The sequence below is a fragment of the Chenopodium quinoa genome, unplaced genomic scaffold (genome assembly GCF_001683475.1).
Source record: "Chenopodium quinoa cultivar QQ74 unplaced genomic scaffold, ASM168347v1, whole genome shotgun sequence".
In the NCBI taxonomy this organism is placed as follows: domain Eukaryota; kingdom Viridiplantae; phylum Streptophyta; class Magnoliopsida; order Caryophyllales; family Amaranthaceae; genus Chenopodium; species Chenopodium quinoa.
The window spans coordinates 3,679,888-3,699,966 of record NW_018742616.1 but is presented as its reverse complement, the minus strand read 5'-3'; the positions used below and the strand labels follow the sequence as shown (position 1 = coordinate 3,699,966).

Genomic DNA, 20,079 nt, shown 5'->3' with positions numbered 1-20,079 from the left:
TTCACAAAGGCTTTGTTAGAAAACAGATTTTGGGAAAATGATTTTCTCAATTTCAAGTGGCAAAACTGTAAATGAATTAGCTACATTACATATTGAAAATGATTTTGGGAAAAGGCCCGCAGGCGTTGATAGAATTACAAAAATGTCACGCAAGTATGCGTTTCCAAATTACAACATTCCAGCAGCACCAAACTAGAAAAATACTGATATAAAAAGGGAATAAAAGTATAAATGATAACAAGCAATTTGGAAACCTATCATAAAAAGCAATTTGGAAACGCATTTCAGCAGCACCAAAGTATAGAAATACTAACATAAAAAAGGAATAAGGGTATGTTCTGATTTACTGAACTGAGCTGAGCTGAACTATTTACGAGAGAAGGATATTAGGAACTAAACTGAACTGAACTGAAATTAAGCCGAAGAGAGCAGATCCTAAAAGCATAAATGATCCAAAAAAGGAAGAACAGAATAAAAATGAACTCTATTGGAAATTTTTTGCCACCACATCATGAAACACTATACATCTCATAGTTCACATTGTAGCAACCGTGCATATCCCTGAAATAATAGAATGTGTACCACAAGCAGTAAAACCAATTAACCAAGAGAACCGTATAGTATATACTCTTATGCCGCATCAACGTTATCATCTTAATTTTTGTTAAAGTAATTATATATTCACCAATACAATCACTAATGTGTTAGTAACAAAGGCATGCAGTTGCGGTAGGACCCAAAAAACTCAGCTTCAAAATGGTCGTCGATGGACATCTGTAAGATATAAGCCAGAAGGGCTGGCACGATCCGTTAACCTGTCAAAGGATCACATTCTACCAACGTTATTGAAATGCTTAACATGACAAATCCAACAGATCATATATTCTCTTCGTAATGCTATTCTCGCCAAGAAGTTATAATTGGCATGGCACCTCCATGTTCTATATGGACCTTTTTTGTCTACAAAAGTTACACTAAACTTCAATCTTGTCACCTCCCAATAAACAAGAAAGTGATCTTGTATCCAGCTAATGGCTGAATGTTATCCAAAACAAATGATTAGCACTTGCACATTAGAAAACACATCTTATAAGTACTTTCTTCATCCCAGAAAACTTTCAAATATATAATAGTGCATGAGATAAATTGCAGATGTGTTGCCTAATATTAGTTTGATAGTGAAGTATATCGGATGGGAGTTCATGATAAAGGTACGTGAGAAAGGAGATAGTGGATCAAACAAGAGACATGAGAAAAAAAAAATATGTGACCTTTTCCAAAGGCAGTGTCCAAACTATTAGAACATATGAAAAGGGAAGCATTCAAATTATATTTGGACGGAGGGAGTATAAAAAAATGGTGGTTTTATCCAACAATATTACCGAATTTAACAATTTATACAATGTACATCTTATTACATTTTCATAAAACATAATCTTTAGTAAAATTCCATTAATCACACACAACAGTTCACTGAAATCATTGTCAAGTATATCAAAAACCATATGTTCAGTTTATAAAAGAAAAAAATTCAAATCAGCATGTGCTATTTATTGTTGTGTAAGATCTACTGCACAAGGCTGAGCAGAACAGTAGACAACTACATAAAAGACCTTTCCATGATTTTCACATACAAGTATAACTCTGAACTCTGAGCGAATCTTTCAGTTTCTGTTGGCTTCTAGGTTGTCCATGAAAAGTATGTACCATGTGGAAATATTTGGGGAAAATTCAGAAAATATCTAACTAAATTCCAAATATATACCTTTCCTTCTAGACTTGAGGAATCTATAACAATTTTAACTTTTTCACGCTTCATGATTTCACTGCTATGACTAGAAGTCAAAGATAGGATACACAGTGCATCCAAAGTCAAACTTACAGTAAATCACCTTGACAGCACCTATATCTTGTATTCCTCAACATGCATCCATTTTGTAGATGACCACTTGTTTCCTTTAATCACTGGGCAGCCACCTGAAACACATCAAGACAAGATTGACAACATCAGAACCATCTGTGTGAGCAGCTAGAGAATGGATCGAGCAACTACTTGAAGAGCCACAAAAAGCTCAAAATACCACACAGCACTACTACTGTTGTGGGATAAACGAGGGGATGGGTATTGTTAAACTTTTTTCCATAGGGGGTTGAAATTAACTGACCATGCAGGCTAGAAGAATCTAATGTTGCATCAGGCCTCATGCTCCAGAAAAGTAAGGCATCACCCATCTTTGGTTTTACAGATAAGCCCCTTTTAGCACAGTCAGACCGCTCATTCCACCCTGGCAGAGAACTAAAATTCCCTCGAGAAGCTGGAAAAACAGTCTCACCACCCTCTTCAACATCTGATCTGCATTGAGAATAACAGAAAATTAGAAGTGGAAAAGATAACACACTCAAAGGGTGAAGGAGAAGTTCAATTCTAGAGAGCTACGGTGGTAATAGGTTGGTTTAGAGATCTTACAAGTACATTAGAACAGTAGCAATCCTTTGGCCGCCATTCTTTTTGTTGAATTCGTCAAGGAAGTAATCATAGTGAGGTTCGTACTTCTGACCTTCTTCATAGTGAAGAATCTGCAATCCCTCACCATGCTCTGTAAATACATAGAAGCAAGAAATGAAGAGAAGCCAACAGAGTTGAGCATCATACTTATGAATCCCATTACTAAAAATAAAATAACAATAATAGTATAATACGAAGAACTAACTAATAAATAAATTATCAGAAGAAAGATAACACAAGGTTTTCCAAGAAAACACATACAAAGTTACATAAGTAGTCACTCTCATCACTCATCAGGACCACAAGAGGTAAAAATCACGAACCCAGAAATTCAAAACTACTATTTTTTAATTAGTCAAAAATTTCAGAAGTTAGAATCCTTAGTAAAAGGTGTTGCTTCTGATCTGCAAGGGTTCAAAGGCTACCTCAAGACAACCCCAATATTCTTTACAGCAATACATAATCAGTCAGGAAGCATACAAACAGTAGAGCATATATGAAGCCCTCAATAGGTTCAATGTTTGATGTGGATTGCCTTCATACAAATTTTTAATGATATGTTAGAAATAACACTGCTAATTTTTGGTCTCCCTTAAAACCAAGAATAGTTTAAATTACACTGGCATTATTGCTGTTCTTCTTGTTAAATTTGACTTGTCAAAGCATTACCTTTTACATCAAAATTCCAAATTCAATTTTCAACAAAACCTTGCTTCTTATTTTTGTTACAGTTCTTAAGTTCCCTGTTCACTCTTGAAATTTCAGTTATATTCTTCTTAGCAGCCATGTTTATTTACTTAATTTAAGACAAGATACTTAAGGCTCTCAGTTTCCTAATGATCTTCTTGCTTTCAGTTTCGGCCACTCATGCATCTTCCTATTTTTGCTTTATTTCTTTTATGGCAAAAATATTCTCTCTTTAACACCTCCTTAACCCAGCACGAAAATTCATTTACACTATTTAACTATACTAATGTCACCAAACCAATAAAATTCCCTAAATAAATGAAAGAGCAAGGAGAGAGAACAGAAGACAAAGAATAGAGAATGAGAGCAGAGGAGGGGAACAGGTGTCTGGATGGTTGGTTAGCTGGTGGCTGGCAGGCCACTGTTCGAGCAGGAAGGAGTGGCTGGCAAGTGGTGGTTTTGGAAATAGTGGGCGGTGGATGGAAAAACGATTGGCGATTGTTCTGATGGTAGTGGGAGGTAGTTGGGCAAGCGGTGATTCCGATGGAAGTTGGTGGTGAAAAAAGTGGGATGGGGGTACATAGAGGATTTCAAATAAAGAGTTAAGGCCAATGAATACGTGGCACGTGGCATCATTAAACAGTCATCGGTTAAAATAGGTGGAAGATTGTCTAGGGAAGAACTCCCACCCCCAATGTAGGGACCACCTTGTGCTCATCAAAAGTTAGGACCACCTTAAGTTCATTGGAGGTTAGGACCGCCTTGAATTCATTGAAAGTTGGGACCTTTGAAATTAGATCACCTTTAGGCCCTGTTCTTTTGAGCTTCTAGGAAGAACACAGCAGGCATAGCAGAGCAGTTGTTGCTGTTATTATTATTAAATATTAATTATTATTGTTATTATTAATTATTATTAAATATTATTAAATATTAATTATTATTATTAATTATTATTAATTAATTACTCCCTCGTAATGTTAGTCCATATACTATTAATTTTCTTGGAATTAATTGGTTGTGGATTGATGACATGGATCTAAGTAAAAAAATTCCTACCTTGAATTATGCATTATGACTTATGCTTTCCAAAAAAAAAAAAAAAAGCCAAAAAACTTAAATAAGGTAAACTAGCTATAAATTATTTTGTACTTTAATGTTAGATTCCAAATATTCTTCTTTTCTTATTTTATGTGATTGATTCTATATGAGATAACATTATGAAACGGAGGGAGTATTATTTTTATTTTTTTTTGAAGCAATTATTATTATTATTATTATTATTATTATTATTATTATTATTATTATTAAATATTAATTATTATTATTATTATTATTATTATTACTACTACGACTACTACTACTACTACTACTACTACTACTACTACTACTACTATTATTATTATTATTATTATTATTAAATATTAATTATTAATATTAAATATTAAATATTATTATTAATTATTTTTTTTAAGCACGGCAGATTTCAGCGAGCAGAGCAGCTCAAAAGAACAAGGCCTTAGTTGGGACTAGTGGCATCAATATTTCCATACAGAAGTACTTCAGAATTGGGGCAAGCATTACCATGAAAATTCTCATGATGCTTTTCTTACAAAAAATTATATATTCTTCTTTTTTTTCTTTTACCATCAGTCCTAACACCTGCCAAACAAACAATATTTTACTCTCTCGAATAAACTTTTATACTCCTCGAACACAAAAACCTGATCAATAATCCCAACAGTGTAAAGTTTTGTTCTGGAGTGGGTTTGGACATGGGGAAGGCAGGGCTATCGAACTCATATACAATGAGGGGACTATTCTTGGTGCAAAGTTAAATTACCAGAAACATAAGTCATTGCATCTCTTACCTACAGGAATGAAGGTAAAGTCTGCTATTCTTTTCTCTATGTCCCTTATAATTTTGTCTTGACCTCTTCTCAAAAACATTCCAGAACTAGTTCGCACCCTGCACATATGATCAAGGCAGATGTTATATCTTTAGTGAATTGTCATATTGACATATAATATCAAAAGAAATAAGCAAAAAAAAAAAAAAAAAAAAAAAGGAAAAAAAAAAAGAAAGAGAGAAAGAAAGAAACGAATGGGCTATCTTCGAAGGCTGCACCCTTATATGTGAGATTGATCAGTAAACAAACCTGCTGTCCTTGCTCCGACCAGTTTTACTATCAACAACAGTTGACTTTGCCATATGAGGTTTAGCCAGGTCAATAAGATATTCACATTCCTCCTTAGACTGCAGAAATTAGAATCTAGAATTAACATTTGGCAAGCATGAAGTTCACAAGCACAACAATCAACAGCACAAACAAGCGCCGCCCCAACTACAATAACAGGAAGGGGAAAAAAAACATTTACTACATAAATAAAACCGCTATACTTTTCTAATCTGACTCTGGCCACTAGGAACTTAGCAGATGAGGCCTTAACATGTCATGTCTCAATAGAGTGACAATACGCAAAAATAGTCTGGCATCTATTGCACCTTCTTCAATACTGATGTAAGGAGTGGCTCCATCCACATCTCACCTAGAATCACGATCCTAAGAACATGCCTTCACTTATCTGGAAGGTTCTTTCTCAATTTAAAATTTGGAGATTATGACCATGTACAAAATAAAATAAACCTTTGGCAAAACCCACACCCCACCATAAAAATCTCAATTATTTTTCTCAAATGAATATCTCTCAATACTCAGCAATTCAGCATTGGCACATTTGTAAAACTAAAGCAAATTAGACAAAAGTTGTCTTGCAGAATGTGGATGTACTGTCTAGCAAGAAAGGGTCATTCAGCTGATAAAAGTAAAACCCCTCTCTCCACCTTAACATAATTCTCAAAGATTGTTCCTAAATGAATATGACAAAAAGCTTTAGAATTTTGTAGCTCCTAAGCATATGCATTCCAAAGCTGAAATGTACAAGATGTCAAGATATGCAACAGGCAATGCCGAAAAACATCATCAACCCTACAGGGTTAAGAATTTACAACAAGACAGAGAAGATCGGAAGATAAACCAATTTAACTAGCGAACTATCTATATATCAGCTAGCAAGAAGGGTCATTCTACTGATTGCTCACGATCACAACTCGCACCCCTTCCAACACTGACCAACCAAAGTTAAAACTCGACTCCGCAACACCAAACACATCTAAATATATCCCCTGAATTTACTTAATCCACACTCCACAGCTGAAATTTGACTGCGCTACACTAAAGACATCTAAATATGTCCCCTGAACTTACTTAATCCACAGCTGAAATTTGAACGTGCTACACCAAACACATCTAAAAGCACGCCAGCGAAACAGAATATTATTCGGATACACAAACATGCAACTAAAAATTTTCAGTTAATCACTAATTAAATGTGTATCTCATTTTAAATTTGGAGATTATGACCAAGTAGAAAAACAAAATAAACCTTTGGCAAAACCCATACCCCACCCTAATTCCAATTATTGTTTTCAAATGAATATCTCAACAGTCAGCATTGCCACATTTGCAAAAAATAAAGAAAATTATAGGAAAGTCATTACATCTACCTCGCAAAATGTGTATGCAATATCTAACAATTAACAAAAAAAAAAGGGTTATTTAGCTGACAAAATTAAAATCTCTCACCCAACATAACTCCAAAAACTGTTCGAAATGAATACCACGAGAAACATTTGAGATTATAAGCTCCTAAGCATATGCATACCATAACTAAAATATACAATACATTGCATCAAATAAAAAAAGAAAATATACAATACATGGAACAACGTGGTAATGCCGAAAAAGCATCATCAACCCTATTAACAACATGACAGAGATCACAAGAAATTTCAACTAGCAGGCTATTCGTAATTCGGCCAGCAAGAAGGGTCATTCTACTGATTGATCACAACCATTACTCACATTACTTCAAACACTAACCCACCAAAACTTTTCAGAAACTGAATATAGCAATTCCATATTTAAAATTCGACTCCGCAACAACAAACACATCTAATTTCATCCCCTAAATTTACTTATTCCACAGTTGAAATTCGACCGCGCTACACCAAACACATCTAAAAACAGAATATTATTCAGAAACATAAACATGCAACCACAAATTTTCATACATTGTCAATTAGATCATCATTAATCAATTAAACACATTGAAACTCCAGATTTAACACGAAATCGTCAATTATAAATCAAATTGAATAAATCAAAAAGAAAAACTAACCAGAAAATGATGGTAAAGAAAAGCACGAGGCTCCCAAGAGAGAATCTCAACCCATTGTTCATCTCGCTTTCCAATCCCCTTACCTCTTCAATCAAAATCAACAAATCGTCGGCAATCAACAACAACAACAACAATGAAAATGATGACGAAAAATAATGCGAAAATGAAATACCTTTCGAGAACCTTCCGACCGAAGTTACTGAGATCGTGAGCAGGTCTAGGGTCATTAGAAGATACAGGAAGAGAGAGAATGCCGAGAGCAAGAAGCAGAAGAAGTACAACACTTAACATTAACAACAATGATAAAACTAGCGTTGATGTCGACGCTCTCTTCCTGCTTTGCCGGCTTTTCGCCATTGTTGACGCTTTCTTCACTTTCTCTCTCCTCTCTGGTTCGATTGAATTGATTAATTGATTGATTGAATTAATACAAACCCTAAATTTGTCGATCAAATGAAATTTGTGTGATAAATATGAAAAAGATTTGATTGAAATTGAGTTATAAGAGATCTACAGTGGTGTAGTTAAGTATGAATGTTGTTGGTTTTGAAATTTCTGTGTTCTGTTTTTTACAAGTTGTGTTGGTCTAGGGATACGGAAATGGAAGGAAGGTCAAAGCACTCAAAGGTGTAAAGATGGGGTCGGTCGTCTGATTTAGTCTATTATAAATACAAGTACGAAATTACATGGATGCCCACTTTTGAATTTTGATTCCGTATTTATCACTCTTAGTATTCCTATTTTTTTACGGAGTATTTGGGTAATGTTATATCTAGTCCTTTGGGATATGAATAAGCATTTATTAAAATTTATTATTTAGTATTAATTTAAAAATGCATGACAAAATCCCACGCAAATCAGTATAATTAATGTTATATTTTCATTTATTTTTTCCATTTTTAGCATCTTATATGTATCCCTAAGGGGCTATGTATAGCATTTTCCTTTTTATTTACTCGGTCTCTCATTTGACGTAAATGATACTTTCTCCATTTCGTAATAATCGTGGTGTTGCACAAATTATAAGGAAAACTAGATGAAGCCCATGTGATGCACAATATATTTCATTCGTTGTACGTAGTATATCATTTGATACTTTTATTTCAAAATAAATTGTGAACTTAGATAATATATATTTTTTGGGTTTATGTAATAAAATTTGTTATTTTATTCATTGTACGTAGTATATCATTTGATACTTTTATTTTAAAATAAATTGTGAACTTAGATAATATTCCTAATCTCAAAACATAAAATTTTATATTTCATTAATTTAATCTTGAAAATCTCATTCACCAATTTTGCTTATATGGCATTTGAATTATTTAATTCTAAAAAAAATTACAAATCTCTTATTTAACTAGCTATAACTAAAATTTATAATCCTACATGGCGCGTTAAGAAATTTACTCCTACGTGGCTCCCTAAAAAGTCGAGAAAAAACTCCCCTTTATATATATACTAGATGAAAGCCCGTGCGATAGACGGATTTTTCATACATGAATCTCAAGAAAAATATTTTTCTTAGTTAGATGGATTCTAAGTTTTTTTATTAATTATTTGGTTTATTTTACTATTTTATAATTTCAGACAAAAAAAAACATAATAATTTAACTAAATTGATATTACCTATAACAAAAGTATAATTTATTTTTAATGTAATTTATAATACGACTTTATTTATTGTTGTTGTGTATTTTATTCGTTGTGGTTAGTTATATGACAATTGAATTTATCAAATATGAATAAATTGTAAATATAATATTTCATTCGTTACATATTAGGATAAAATCTTTAATGTGAATAATATTTTTTTATTTTTCTAATAATTTAAATCCTAAAACATTATTCGTTTTTTGTACACTTGAAATTAAACCCTTAAATACATACATCATTTTGTATATTTCTTCTGATCTCTTAAATTCTAACAATTTTTTTTTTTTTATGTTTAGATTTTTTGACATAAATTTCACATAAATGTTTAAGGAAGAAAAAGTTTTTTCTTGTATTATAAGTTTTGAATTTTTAAACAAAAATATTATCTCTTAATAAAACCATTAATATCAAAAGATAATTTTATTTTTTAATAATGTAAATCCTAATATAATTTTTGTTTTGAAAAAAAAAATCCTAATAAAATTTATTCAGTAGTTTTTTAAATAATTTAAATCCTATTAAATCACTATTCATTGTTTTTACTTACGCGGCAAATTCTTAAATCTCATTCGTCACTTTTTCTTAGATGGCGAATATATTTTATGATTCTTAAATAAAATACAAATTTAATTTTTAATTGGTCGAAATAATATCTTTGCTTATGTGATGCGTGAATGCTCCCGAAAAATGTCAGCTTTATTTATATATACTATTACGTACCCGGGCGATGCCCCGGATTTCCTCCGCAATATATATCCTTATATTTTTAAAGTCCCAAAATTAAGTGGCTAATTATATAATAATCATAAAGTAATAATTATTTTCTTAAAGGCATTATCACTAATATTTAAATCTATCCACGTTTGAAACATGTGTTGCTTTAATGTTCATAATCGGATGAGTAATTTAATTTTACGGTTTCCTTGACCTTTAACAATTTGAGTGCTCCTAAACATTATTCAAAACCCTCAATTCGAAAGCACGTCTTCGGCTCCTAGACTTTTACGATTTTTTTTATTTTTTTTTTGAAAAACGATTGCCTATTTGGAATTTTAATTATGGTGGTGATGCCCGATTTATTTATTGAATTATAAAATAAATTTTTTATCTATATGCCAAATTTTAAAATGTATCATTGATACAAACATTGTCATGGATTTATATTAAAGTACTCTTTAACACGAATATATGACATAAAAAATAATAAATTATTAAAATAATAATTATTGAAAGTTAAAATTTAATTTTTTTAAATAGGGTTATAATTTAATATGTACATATAAATATTGGTATTTTATCGAAAATAAAACTCTAAACCAACAATTTTATCCTAAAAATCTATCTAAATTTTATTGAAAATAAAACTTTAGTAAACTAACTTTTTTATCTTACAAAATCTATCTAAAGCTATCTGACATTTTTATCCTATGTGGAATACTTATTATTGATAGGATAAACTTTTTTGCTTGAATGTTAAATACAGTCATATAATCCCTTTTGGTAATAAATGATATTTAGACATACAATATGGTCGATATCATATCGCCTATTTAAATAATAGTGTACTTTTTGTAGTTTTGTTTGTAAATAGATTTCTATGATATTTTAATTTTTTTTAAATAGATGAAATTTTTTATAAATGGATCTTATTTTAACGAACTTTTTAAAACAATTTTATGATGAAAATAGAACCGAGTTATAGGATATTTATTAAAAGTTATTATTAATTTTGTATATATGAAATATAAGAAGTGTATGATAATAAAACTCTATACAACATTTTTATTTAAAAAAAATCTATCTAAAATTTGCTTACTTAGCATCATATGTGTCACAATAAAACCTATTTGTCGCGTGCGACACTTGGCAAAAAACTGGAATGCCAAGTGTCGTTGTCTCGTGGCCTGGCTGCGAGACCGGCTTTATTTATTAGTGATATGATATACTAGTTTTGTGCCCCGTGCGATGCCCGGATTATTTATTCAATTTTAAAAGAAAACTTTTTATCTAAAATATATATGTTATTTGAACTACTTATGGACAATCATACTTGTCCGTTTATGGATATTTTATGGATTAATAATCACTTGACGATCTAAAAAAATCAGAAGCAATAATGTACAACAAAAAAGAACAGTTGCCTAAAGCTGTGATCTCTTTTCATTTAACATGTAGGGAAAGGCTGGTTACATGTTAAGACTTAAGAGAACGGTTATATATAATAACAGGTCTCTTTGATTTTTTTTTTTTTTTTTAATTTTTCCTTTTGTACCTCTCTGAATATGTCATTTATATAGAAATATTGGTATTTTATTGAAAATAAAATTCTAAACCAAAAGTTCCTATTGAAAACAAAACTCTAAAATAACTTTTTTATCCTACTAAATCTATCCAAATTTTATTGAAATTAAACTCTAAAATAACATTTTTTTATCCTGTTGAATCTATCCAACTTTTTTTTATCCTATTCTACAAAAAATATATTCAAATAAATCCTACATGTCATATTAATAATTAATTATCGCCTACGTGGCACAAAACTTGGTGAAAAGTTGGAATGTCAAGTGTCGTTGTCTCGTGGCCTGGCTAAAAGTTTAGCATTAACTTTTTTATCCTGCTGAATCTATCCAACTTTTTTATCCTATTCTACAAAAAATATATTCAAATAAATTCTACATGTCATATTAATAATTAATTATCGCCCATGTGGCGTGACACTTGGCGAATAGTTGGAATGCCAAGTGTCGTTGTCATTTTTATGGTACAGGCGTATGTACCATGCTTGGTACAGAAAAAAAAACGCGGAAAGAACATGTAGTTGTATGTTTTGTAAAAAACATATAACTGTTTTGTAAAGAACATCCAGGTTTATATTTTTTTTTTTTGTCTTTCTAAAGAACATCTGTAATATTAACAAAGAACATGATAATATTAAGTAATGAACATTATTTATATATACCCACCATAATTTAAAGACAAAATTCAAAGAACATTTCACAATAAGCAATGAACATTATGTCACAAATAAAAGTACATTACATTGACAATCAAAGAACGTGAACATATGTTCTTTTCACTCTTTTTTGGTGCAAATGTGCTCTTTTCACTCTAGGTATATGTTCATTACATTTTAATAGTATGTTCTTTTCACTATAGATATATGTTCATTACTTTTCTATAATATGTTTTTTTTTTTACAGAACGTTTGTACAATGCGCATCGTACAAACGCATTTAGGAACCACACATTAATTAAGATAAATTTTAATTAATGTAGTTTTGTGCCCCAGACGATGTCCGAGTTGTTTATTAAAACTTTAAGATAAACTATTTGTCTATATGCCAAATTTAAGACATATCATTGATACAAACATGTATGATAATTATCAATTAATACTACAGCTTATAAAGTTGTAGATGATTTTGGGAAAGAGCTTAGGCTATCTGGTAGTTCTTCAAACTTGAAAGTGATGCAAGTAGCATGGTCAAAAGCAATTAGAAGAAATTAGTTTAATTTGGAGTTGCACCTATTTTCATGTTAGTTTGTGAGGTTTTATTTTAAATTGATTTAAATATATCATAAATTGAACTTGTTTTGAACTATTTTTTAAAACAAAATTTATGATGTAATAAATATAACAGTTTAAAACATATCATGTCACACTAATTCTCATGTGTTGTCTACATGACATGACATGACACTTGGCGAAAAGCCAAAATGTCAAATTTCAATATTTGTTTTAGTTGATTATAATAAATAATAAATGAATCTTGTTTTGTACAATTTTTTAAAATAAATATTATGATATATATGGATAACAAATCTATAAGATATTTTTTGAAAGTTACAATCTATTTTATTCTTATGGAAAATTAGAAGTCCTATTAGAAATAAAACTCTAAATATTTTTTTTTAATCCTAAAAAATCTATCTTAAATTCACTTAAATAGCGTCAGAGATGTCGTATTAAATTTTATATGTCGCCTACGTGGCACGACACTTGGTGAAAAATTGGAACGCTAGGTGTCGCTGTCTCGTGACCTGGCTAAAAGTTTAGCTTTATATATTAGTTATATGATATGATATTACTCCGTTATAGGGTGGTGACCAAAAGGTGAATTTTATAATATAAGAGGAGAGAAATAATATAGTAGTGAGTCCTTACAAATAAGGATGTGTTGCAATTATTATGAAACGAGATATAAAAAGAAAGTGTTGTGATTATTCCTAAAATAGGGAAAAATTGGTTTTAATAATCCCAACTTTGGATCATTTTTTGAATAATCCCAACTTTAGGAGGTATTGACTTTTATTAAGCCTAACAGGTTACCAAATCTATTACAGCAGGTCATTTGCCACGTGTCAACACTTTTTATTAGTCTAAAATTAAGTTGTAAATAAAAATCAGGTCAGCCACAAGCCTATCACCACCGACGGCCAACCCCACCCCGCAAACCGCCCATGTCCCTAACCCCCACCTAGGAAACCCGCCCCAAACCCTAACAGTTTTAAACCCCACCCAACCCAGACTAAACCGACACTTATCCCCTACCACCACGACACCGCAACCAAAATAAAAAAAAAAACAAAAAAATCCGACCACAACCCAGATCTACCACCACTATCTCGCCAACCCAACCCCCAAAACCTGAACTCCAACAGCCACCACCACCACCACCATAAATTTTTTAAAAAATCCGAAAAAAACAACAAACAAAATAAAATCAAAAGTAAGAAAAAAAAAGAGATACATACCTTAATTTGACCAAACAAAACCTCAAAATTGAGTTTACAAGGCCAAATTCGACCATGAAAACTTTAGATCTACAGTTTTCATGGTCGAATTTGACCGAAAAACCTTCAATTTGCGTCGTTGATGTTGATTGTCTGTGTTGGTATTGTTGTTCATGCGGTGTTGGTGTTGTTGCAGTGGTGGTTAGTGTTGGCGGTGGTAGTTAGAAAGAAGGGGAAAGGAGAGGAGAGAAGAAATAGGCGGAAAGAGAAGAAGAAGAGGAAAAAGAAGAGGAGATAGAAGGAGAACGAGAAGAAGAAGAAGAAGAAGAGGGGAGAGAAGGAGGAGAACGACAGAGAGAAGAGGCGGAAAAGAGAGGGGGGATCTTAGGGTTTTCTTTAAAAGTTCTTTTTTTTCCAATTATATTTCGACGGATTTTTATTCCGTCGGAAAAGGTACTTTCAGATGGAAAAATCCGTCGGAAAGTACATAATTTCCAACAGAATTATTGAACTCATCAAAAATATCCGACGGAATAAAAATCCGTCAGAATTTTTGATTTTTCCGACATAATAACGTGTCTGTCGGAACCTTACCGTCGGAAATCGACCTGATTCTTGTAGTGCTTACTTCCACCCTTGAAAACACCATCCCACACTTCCCCAACATTGAAAAACCCTTGGCCTTCCTTGCTTTCCCTTACCACCAAAAACACAATCTCATTCGACTCCTGAAATCACCACCGTACAGCCTCCAAGTCGTCGAAGAAGGGGAGGAAGGAGGTATAGGTTGGATGAGGAGGGTTGCCAGAGGTGGTGGCGAGGAGGAAGGAGGGTGGGGCTGGGGTTTCCAGATTCATGGAGGGAGAGAGGAAAGGGAGGAGAGAGAAAAATAATTTGAAATTTGAATTTAATCCAATCATGTGCCGACATATGGCAATCTTAAAATAATAATAATAAAAAACCTTGTTCATATAAGGTTACCGGTCATCTGGACCAAATAACGTGAACTATAAGGCTATTCACTTTCTTTAGGCCTTGATCTGTTGATGACTGGTTTAATGGAATAATGGGTTAATTTGTCACGTATCACTATCTAATTAGTTAAATATTTAAATTTTTTTTGTCCCCTCACCCTCCCTTAACCTTTATCTCTCCTTCCTTTCTGGCAAGTTGGCAACCACCAAAAAACCCACCCCATTCCCAAAACCACCACCCCCTCTCTTTCCCACCCCAAAACTACCCCTTCTCTTTCCCTACCCCGTAATCCACTACTCCTTCCCACCTCCACCCCCACCCAACCCTAAAACCACAATCCCATCCCTTTTCCACCCTCGAAACCACCCCCTTCCCTTCTCAAAACACCAAAACCCCCCAACATTGAAGAAAGTAGGAAGATAAGAGGAAGAGGAAGAGGAAGAGGATGGGGGCCTTTGGCCGGAAAGGGGAAGGGAAGAGGGCTATTGGAAAGAGGAAGGGGTTGCGTTGAAAAAATTACATGTGGATCAAGTCACCCCCCTTAATATTCAGATTGTTAGATAAAATCAAAAGTTAGGATTCTTAAAAATAAATCGGTCAAAGTTGAGATTATTAAATCAATTTTTCCTTTACAATTTACATTGACTAGTTTTAGTCACTAATGCGATGTCGTTTACATTGTTTACTATATTGTGTAGGGATGTCGATGGGGCGGGTTGGAGGCGGAAGATAGTATCTCCACATCCATCCTCCTAAAAATCTCATACCCATCCCCGCCCACCACCCATGGCGAGTACAGTACATCTATCCTCGCCCCAACTGGTCCAAGCTAAAATCCATCCCCGCCCCACCATCCATATCCATATATACTCGCTAATTTCTACATTTTTTAACAAAAAAAATTTAATATAGTACCACATACTACTTAGAGTATGCACAACGAATAACCATTGTGCATGGTTATTAAGAGAGATAAACTAGGAAAATAATTAAATATTGAGGAGAGAGAAAATTTTGGAGCAAAATTCTTATAACCACGTTATTGTTGTAACCGGTTGTGAAGGGAGGTTATAGAATAACAAAATACCCACTTTTTGGGTTTAAGGTTTGTCCTTGATGACGTGGCACAAGGAGATTGAGACACCCATTTATTTGATCAACGGCTGAGATTTACTTTGAATTTATAACCGTTGTAATTTTTGTAACAACCATAATTTTTAAAATACAATTCTAAAAATCAAAAAATAAAAAAAATCAATGGCTCTTTTTTATTTTGCTCTATAAAATGAGTCCAATATTGAGGTATTTTGAAACAATTTTTATGAAAGTGAATATTACTCTCTTGTAAATCAAATTGTGTAGAGATGAATATTCCAAAATCCAATAGAAACCCCCCCCCCCCCCACAAAATCTCACAACTCATCACAACCCCAAAATAATCCAAATCTTCAACCTTACTATTCTAACCTTCAAATTGAGCTCAATTCAGATTTAGATACAAAATTCCAACAATTTTCAAATTATGGTTCACAAATCTCAATTTCTCAAATCCAAGTACTTTCACTTCTTTCCCTTTTCAACCACCACAAAATCCTAATTATTCATATTCTCAAAATGTTGTCCCATCTTTTGAGAATATTCAAATTTCTCAAGGTGATTCAACACTTCCCATGTCCCAACATTTTCCTATGTCACAAGGTGATGGTGCATTCTGAATTTCGATTGCTCATACACATCGAATGCATCAGATGACTACAATGAACCAGAAGTTAAAGAAGTCGAAGGCAATGCAAGAGGTCATGAAGGAGGCAATCAAGATATCAAATTATCTTTAGTAATCTATAAGTTGTAAAACTAATTTAGTGGTAATATTAGTTAAGCATTTTAAGAAAATATTAACCATGGTTAATGTTTGAAAAGGGAGGAAAAAGTGAAATGCCTAAGCTTTTTTTTTTTAACTTAATCATCAAAATTATAGGTTTATTAACATATTAATCACGTCACTTAATAAGTCTAAACCTGGGGTGTATCATTAAGAAGTCAAAAATTAAGTAGTGTACCATTGGAAAAAGTCAAAACCAGAGGTGTACCAATGGGAATTTCCCTTATAATATTGATAAGGGGCTCATACTTTTTGTCAAATGAGACTCAAAGTTGGGTATCTAAACTTAGCAACTTTTTTTTGGAGTTGCTAAGTTTAGATACCAACTCTTATTGGTATCATTTGCAAAAATACTCTCTTCCTCCTAAAAATATTCCTTCAAGTCTGAGCATTAGACATGGTCTTATATTGTGTATTCTGTAAAAGGGTTTTAACAGTAGGGGGTAAGTATGAGTCGGGTACCCGTACTGTTAGCACTATCGGTTCGGGAACCCGGTAACCACTAACACTAAAAATGATATCAATTAATTGAACCCCGATAACCAATAACACTAAAAACGATATCAATTAATCGAACCCCGATAACCAATAACACTAAAAATGATATCAATTAATCGAACCGATAAGTTCGAGTACCCGGATTTTCGGATTGGTTATTGGATACCCAATATGATATCTAATAATGAAAATTTAGACTTTATAATTTAGTTATTATGATATCATTCAACACTAATTACATGATCATGACTAAATTACTAATCATTTAAATTATGAAGTGAATATGAAGTAAAGTAAGAGTTTAGATTTTGGATAAATAGATTTAAGTAGGAAAAAAGAGAAAAAATTGTTTATCGAATTGGATCGGATAACCGTTAATTTTAAAATGATACCCGATAACTGTATCTGATAACAAATTATCGGATCGAATACCCAAACTGTTATAGTTATCAGAACGGATACCCTAATTTTCGATTCGATTACGGTTTGAATTTACAGATTTTCGGATAATTTTGCTCAACCCTACTTTTTAAGTTTGTTTTTGTCACATTTCAAGCTCTCGGCATAAACGTTCCAAAAATCTCTCAACCCTACTTTTAAGTTTGTTTTTGTCACATTTCAAGCTCTCGGCATAAACGTTCCAAAAATCTCAGCTTCCTCCATTGTAGAAAGCTTGCTTGATTCTCCCATTTCAAACATCCATAAACAAAAATTAAAGCTTTGTTCAACATTAATTCACTTGATTCAAATGGCTTTAATTAGAACAAGATTATCATTTTCTCTCTCTAAAATTTCCCTTAAACCCTTCTCCACATCCGCCATTGAGACACTGCAACCCCAGAAATCTGACAATGAAGATGATATTGAAGTTCCAGAACAACCCAGAAAACCTTCCAATCTCTCTCCTCAAGAAACCCTAATCGCGGAAAATTTCCATTCTTTAATCAAAGACCATTTCCGTAAAAACCCTAATTTTGAAGAAAACCCTAATTTTGTAAACCCTAATTTCACCATCCCTTCTCTTTCCCTCTCCTTCTCGAAGCTTTCCACCGTTGATTCCCTCTCCCCTGAAATCGTAACCTCTGTTATCGAACGGTGTCGTACTGTCCGCCATGGCGTTCCCTTTCTCCAAGCTCTCGCTTTCTTCAATTGGGTAGTTGGCCAGCATAACAATGGCGGTTTTGTCTTGTCGGATGAGGCTTTTGCAGAAATGATCGATTTAGCTGGGAAGGTAAGGCAGTTTGATTTAGCATGGAGTTTGATTGAATTGATGAAAACTAGTAATTTACCAATTTCTGTAGATGTTTTTAATTCCTTAGTTAGGAGGTATGTTAGGGCAGGGATGGTAGCCGAGGCGATACACGCATTTAATCGAATGGAGGATTATGGTTGCCGCCCTGATAAGGCGGCATTCACGGCTATCATTAGCATTTTAAGTAAGAAAAAGAAGGCGGCCGATGCTCAATCGTTGTTCGATAGTGTGAAAGATAAATTTGAACTTGATGTTGTGCTTTATACTAGCTTGGTGAATGGGTGGTGTAAGGTGGGGAATATTCCTGAGGCTGAGAGGGTTTTTGGTGAGATGAAGAAGGCGGGCGTTGAGCCTAATGTGTATACTTATACGATTGTTATTGATGCTTTGTGCAGGCACGGGCAAATTACTCGTGCTCATGATGTTTTCTCGGAGATGATTGACAAGGGTTGTCAGCCAAATGTTGTGACCTTCAATAATTTGATGAGGGTGCATGCTAAGGTGGGGAAGACTGAAAAGGTCTTGCAGGCTTTTAATCAGATGAAAAGGCTTGGGTGTGACCCTGATGTGATCACCTATAACTTTCTGATTGACTCCCATTGTAGGAATGAGAATCGGGATGAGGCTACTAAGTTGATTCGCCAAATGGCGATCAAGGGATGTGTTCCTAATGCGCATAGTTTTAACCCAATATTCATCTGTATAGCTAAGGCCAAGGATGTGAATTCTGCCCATCGTTTGTTTGCAAAGATGAAAGAATTGAAGTGTCAGCCTAATACAGTGACGTACAATGTGCTGATGAAGATGTTTGTGGAATCTAAGTCGACTGATATGGTTCTAAAGCTGAAGGAGGAAATGGATGAGAATGGCGTAGAGCCTAATGTGAATACTTATAAGACATTGATCTCGATGTTTTGTGCAATGGGGCATTGGTCCAAAGCTTACAAGTATTTCAGAGAGATGATGGAGATGAAGAGTTTGGTGCCAAGCTTGCATCTATACAACACGGTTTTGAATCTGTTGAGAAATGCAGGGCAGCTTAAGTTGCACGAGGAGTTGGTGGAAAAGATGGTTGACAGGGGATATGCTACTCGGCCTATTTGAAGACACAGTATACATGTGCTACCAGTTTGAGCTGGATTTGCTGTGCTGCACATTAATAGACCTTGGTTGCCAAACTTATTAGCCCATGCCTAATAAGCAGGGAAGAAGAAAATATTGTGGAAATATATTGCAAGATTTGCCCCTTGACTCAGTGATATATACAGTGCACACTTCTATTTTCGTATTTTGATGCTAATGAGGGTCAAGGTCCTTACAAATTACTAGTAGTTTACAACAATAAAACATGGCAAGGGAACTCCTCTAATGCTTTCATTGCACTTCTTGTCAAGCTCATGCAACTGAGCCTGGACGACTATTATTGTGCTGGCTAATTCAATTTCTTTGTTTGCAAACCGATCTAGTGTACATTACTGTTGTTAATTCATGCAATTGGAGTGCGGATACTGATTAACTTGCCTTCAGTCCAATGGCATGAAGTTTCAAATCTTTTCCAATTCAAATTATACGCTTTACAATACATTTTCGTACCATAAAAGCACTCGTTTTTTCAGACTGCAACTCTTATATGAATCACGGGGTAATATA

The 20,079-nt window shown here is 33.4% G+C and overlaps 2 protein-coding genes across 4 annotated transcripts; one reads left to right on the top strand and one right to left on the bottom strand.

Annotated features, from left to right (window-relative positions):
- Window positions 1–464: 464 nt before the first annotated feature.
- LOC110721672 (probable prolyl 4-hydroxylase 3) lies at window positions 465–8,075 on the bottom strand. 3 transcript variants are annotated; one of them, XM_021900870.1, is made up of 8 exons: window positions 7,605–8,075; window positions 7,433–7,517; window positions 5,350–5,447; window positions 5,062–5,159; window positions 2,468–2,597; window positions 2,166–2,353; window positions 1,883–1,977; window positions 465–815 (listed from the first exon to the last, which is right to left on the bottom strand). In XM_021900870.1, the coding sequence occupies exons 1-7, from the start codon at window positions 7,787–7,789 to the stop codon at window positions 1,904–1,906; spliced, it is 858 nt and encodes a 285-aa protein (XP_021756562.1). In that variant the 5' UTR covers window positions 7,790–8,075; the 3' UTR covers window positions 465–815; window positions 1,883–1,903. The 3 variants fall into 3 exon arrangements, with proteins under 3 accessions (XP_021756562.1, XP_021756564.1, XP_021756563.1); XM_021900872.1 differs by having other exon boundaries at window positions 1,893–1,977; XM_021900871.1 differs by lacking the exon at window positions 465–815 and adding an exon at window positions 827–1,035.
- A 9,650-nt stretch (window positions 8,076–17,725) lies between these two features.
- LOC110721669 (pentatricopeptide repeat-containing protein At1g20300, mitochondrial-like) lies at window positions 17,726–19,955 on the top strand. Its single transcript, XM_021900867.1, has one exon. The coding sequence runs from the start codon at window positions 17,926–17,928 to the stop codon at window positions 19,531–19,533; it is 1,608 nt and encodes a 535-aa protein (XP_021756559.1). The 5' UTR covers window positions 17,726–17,925; the 3' UTR covers window positions 19,534–19,955.
- Window positions 19,956–20,079: the final 124 nt, after the last annotated feature.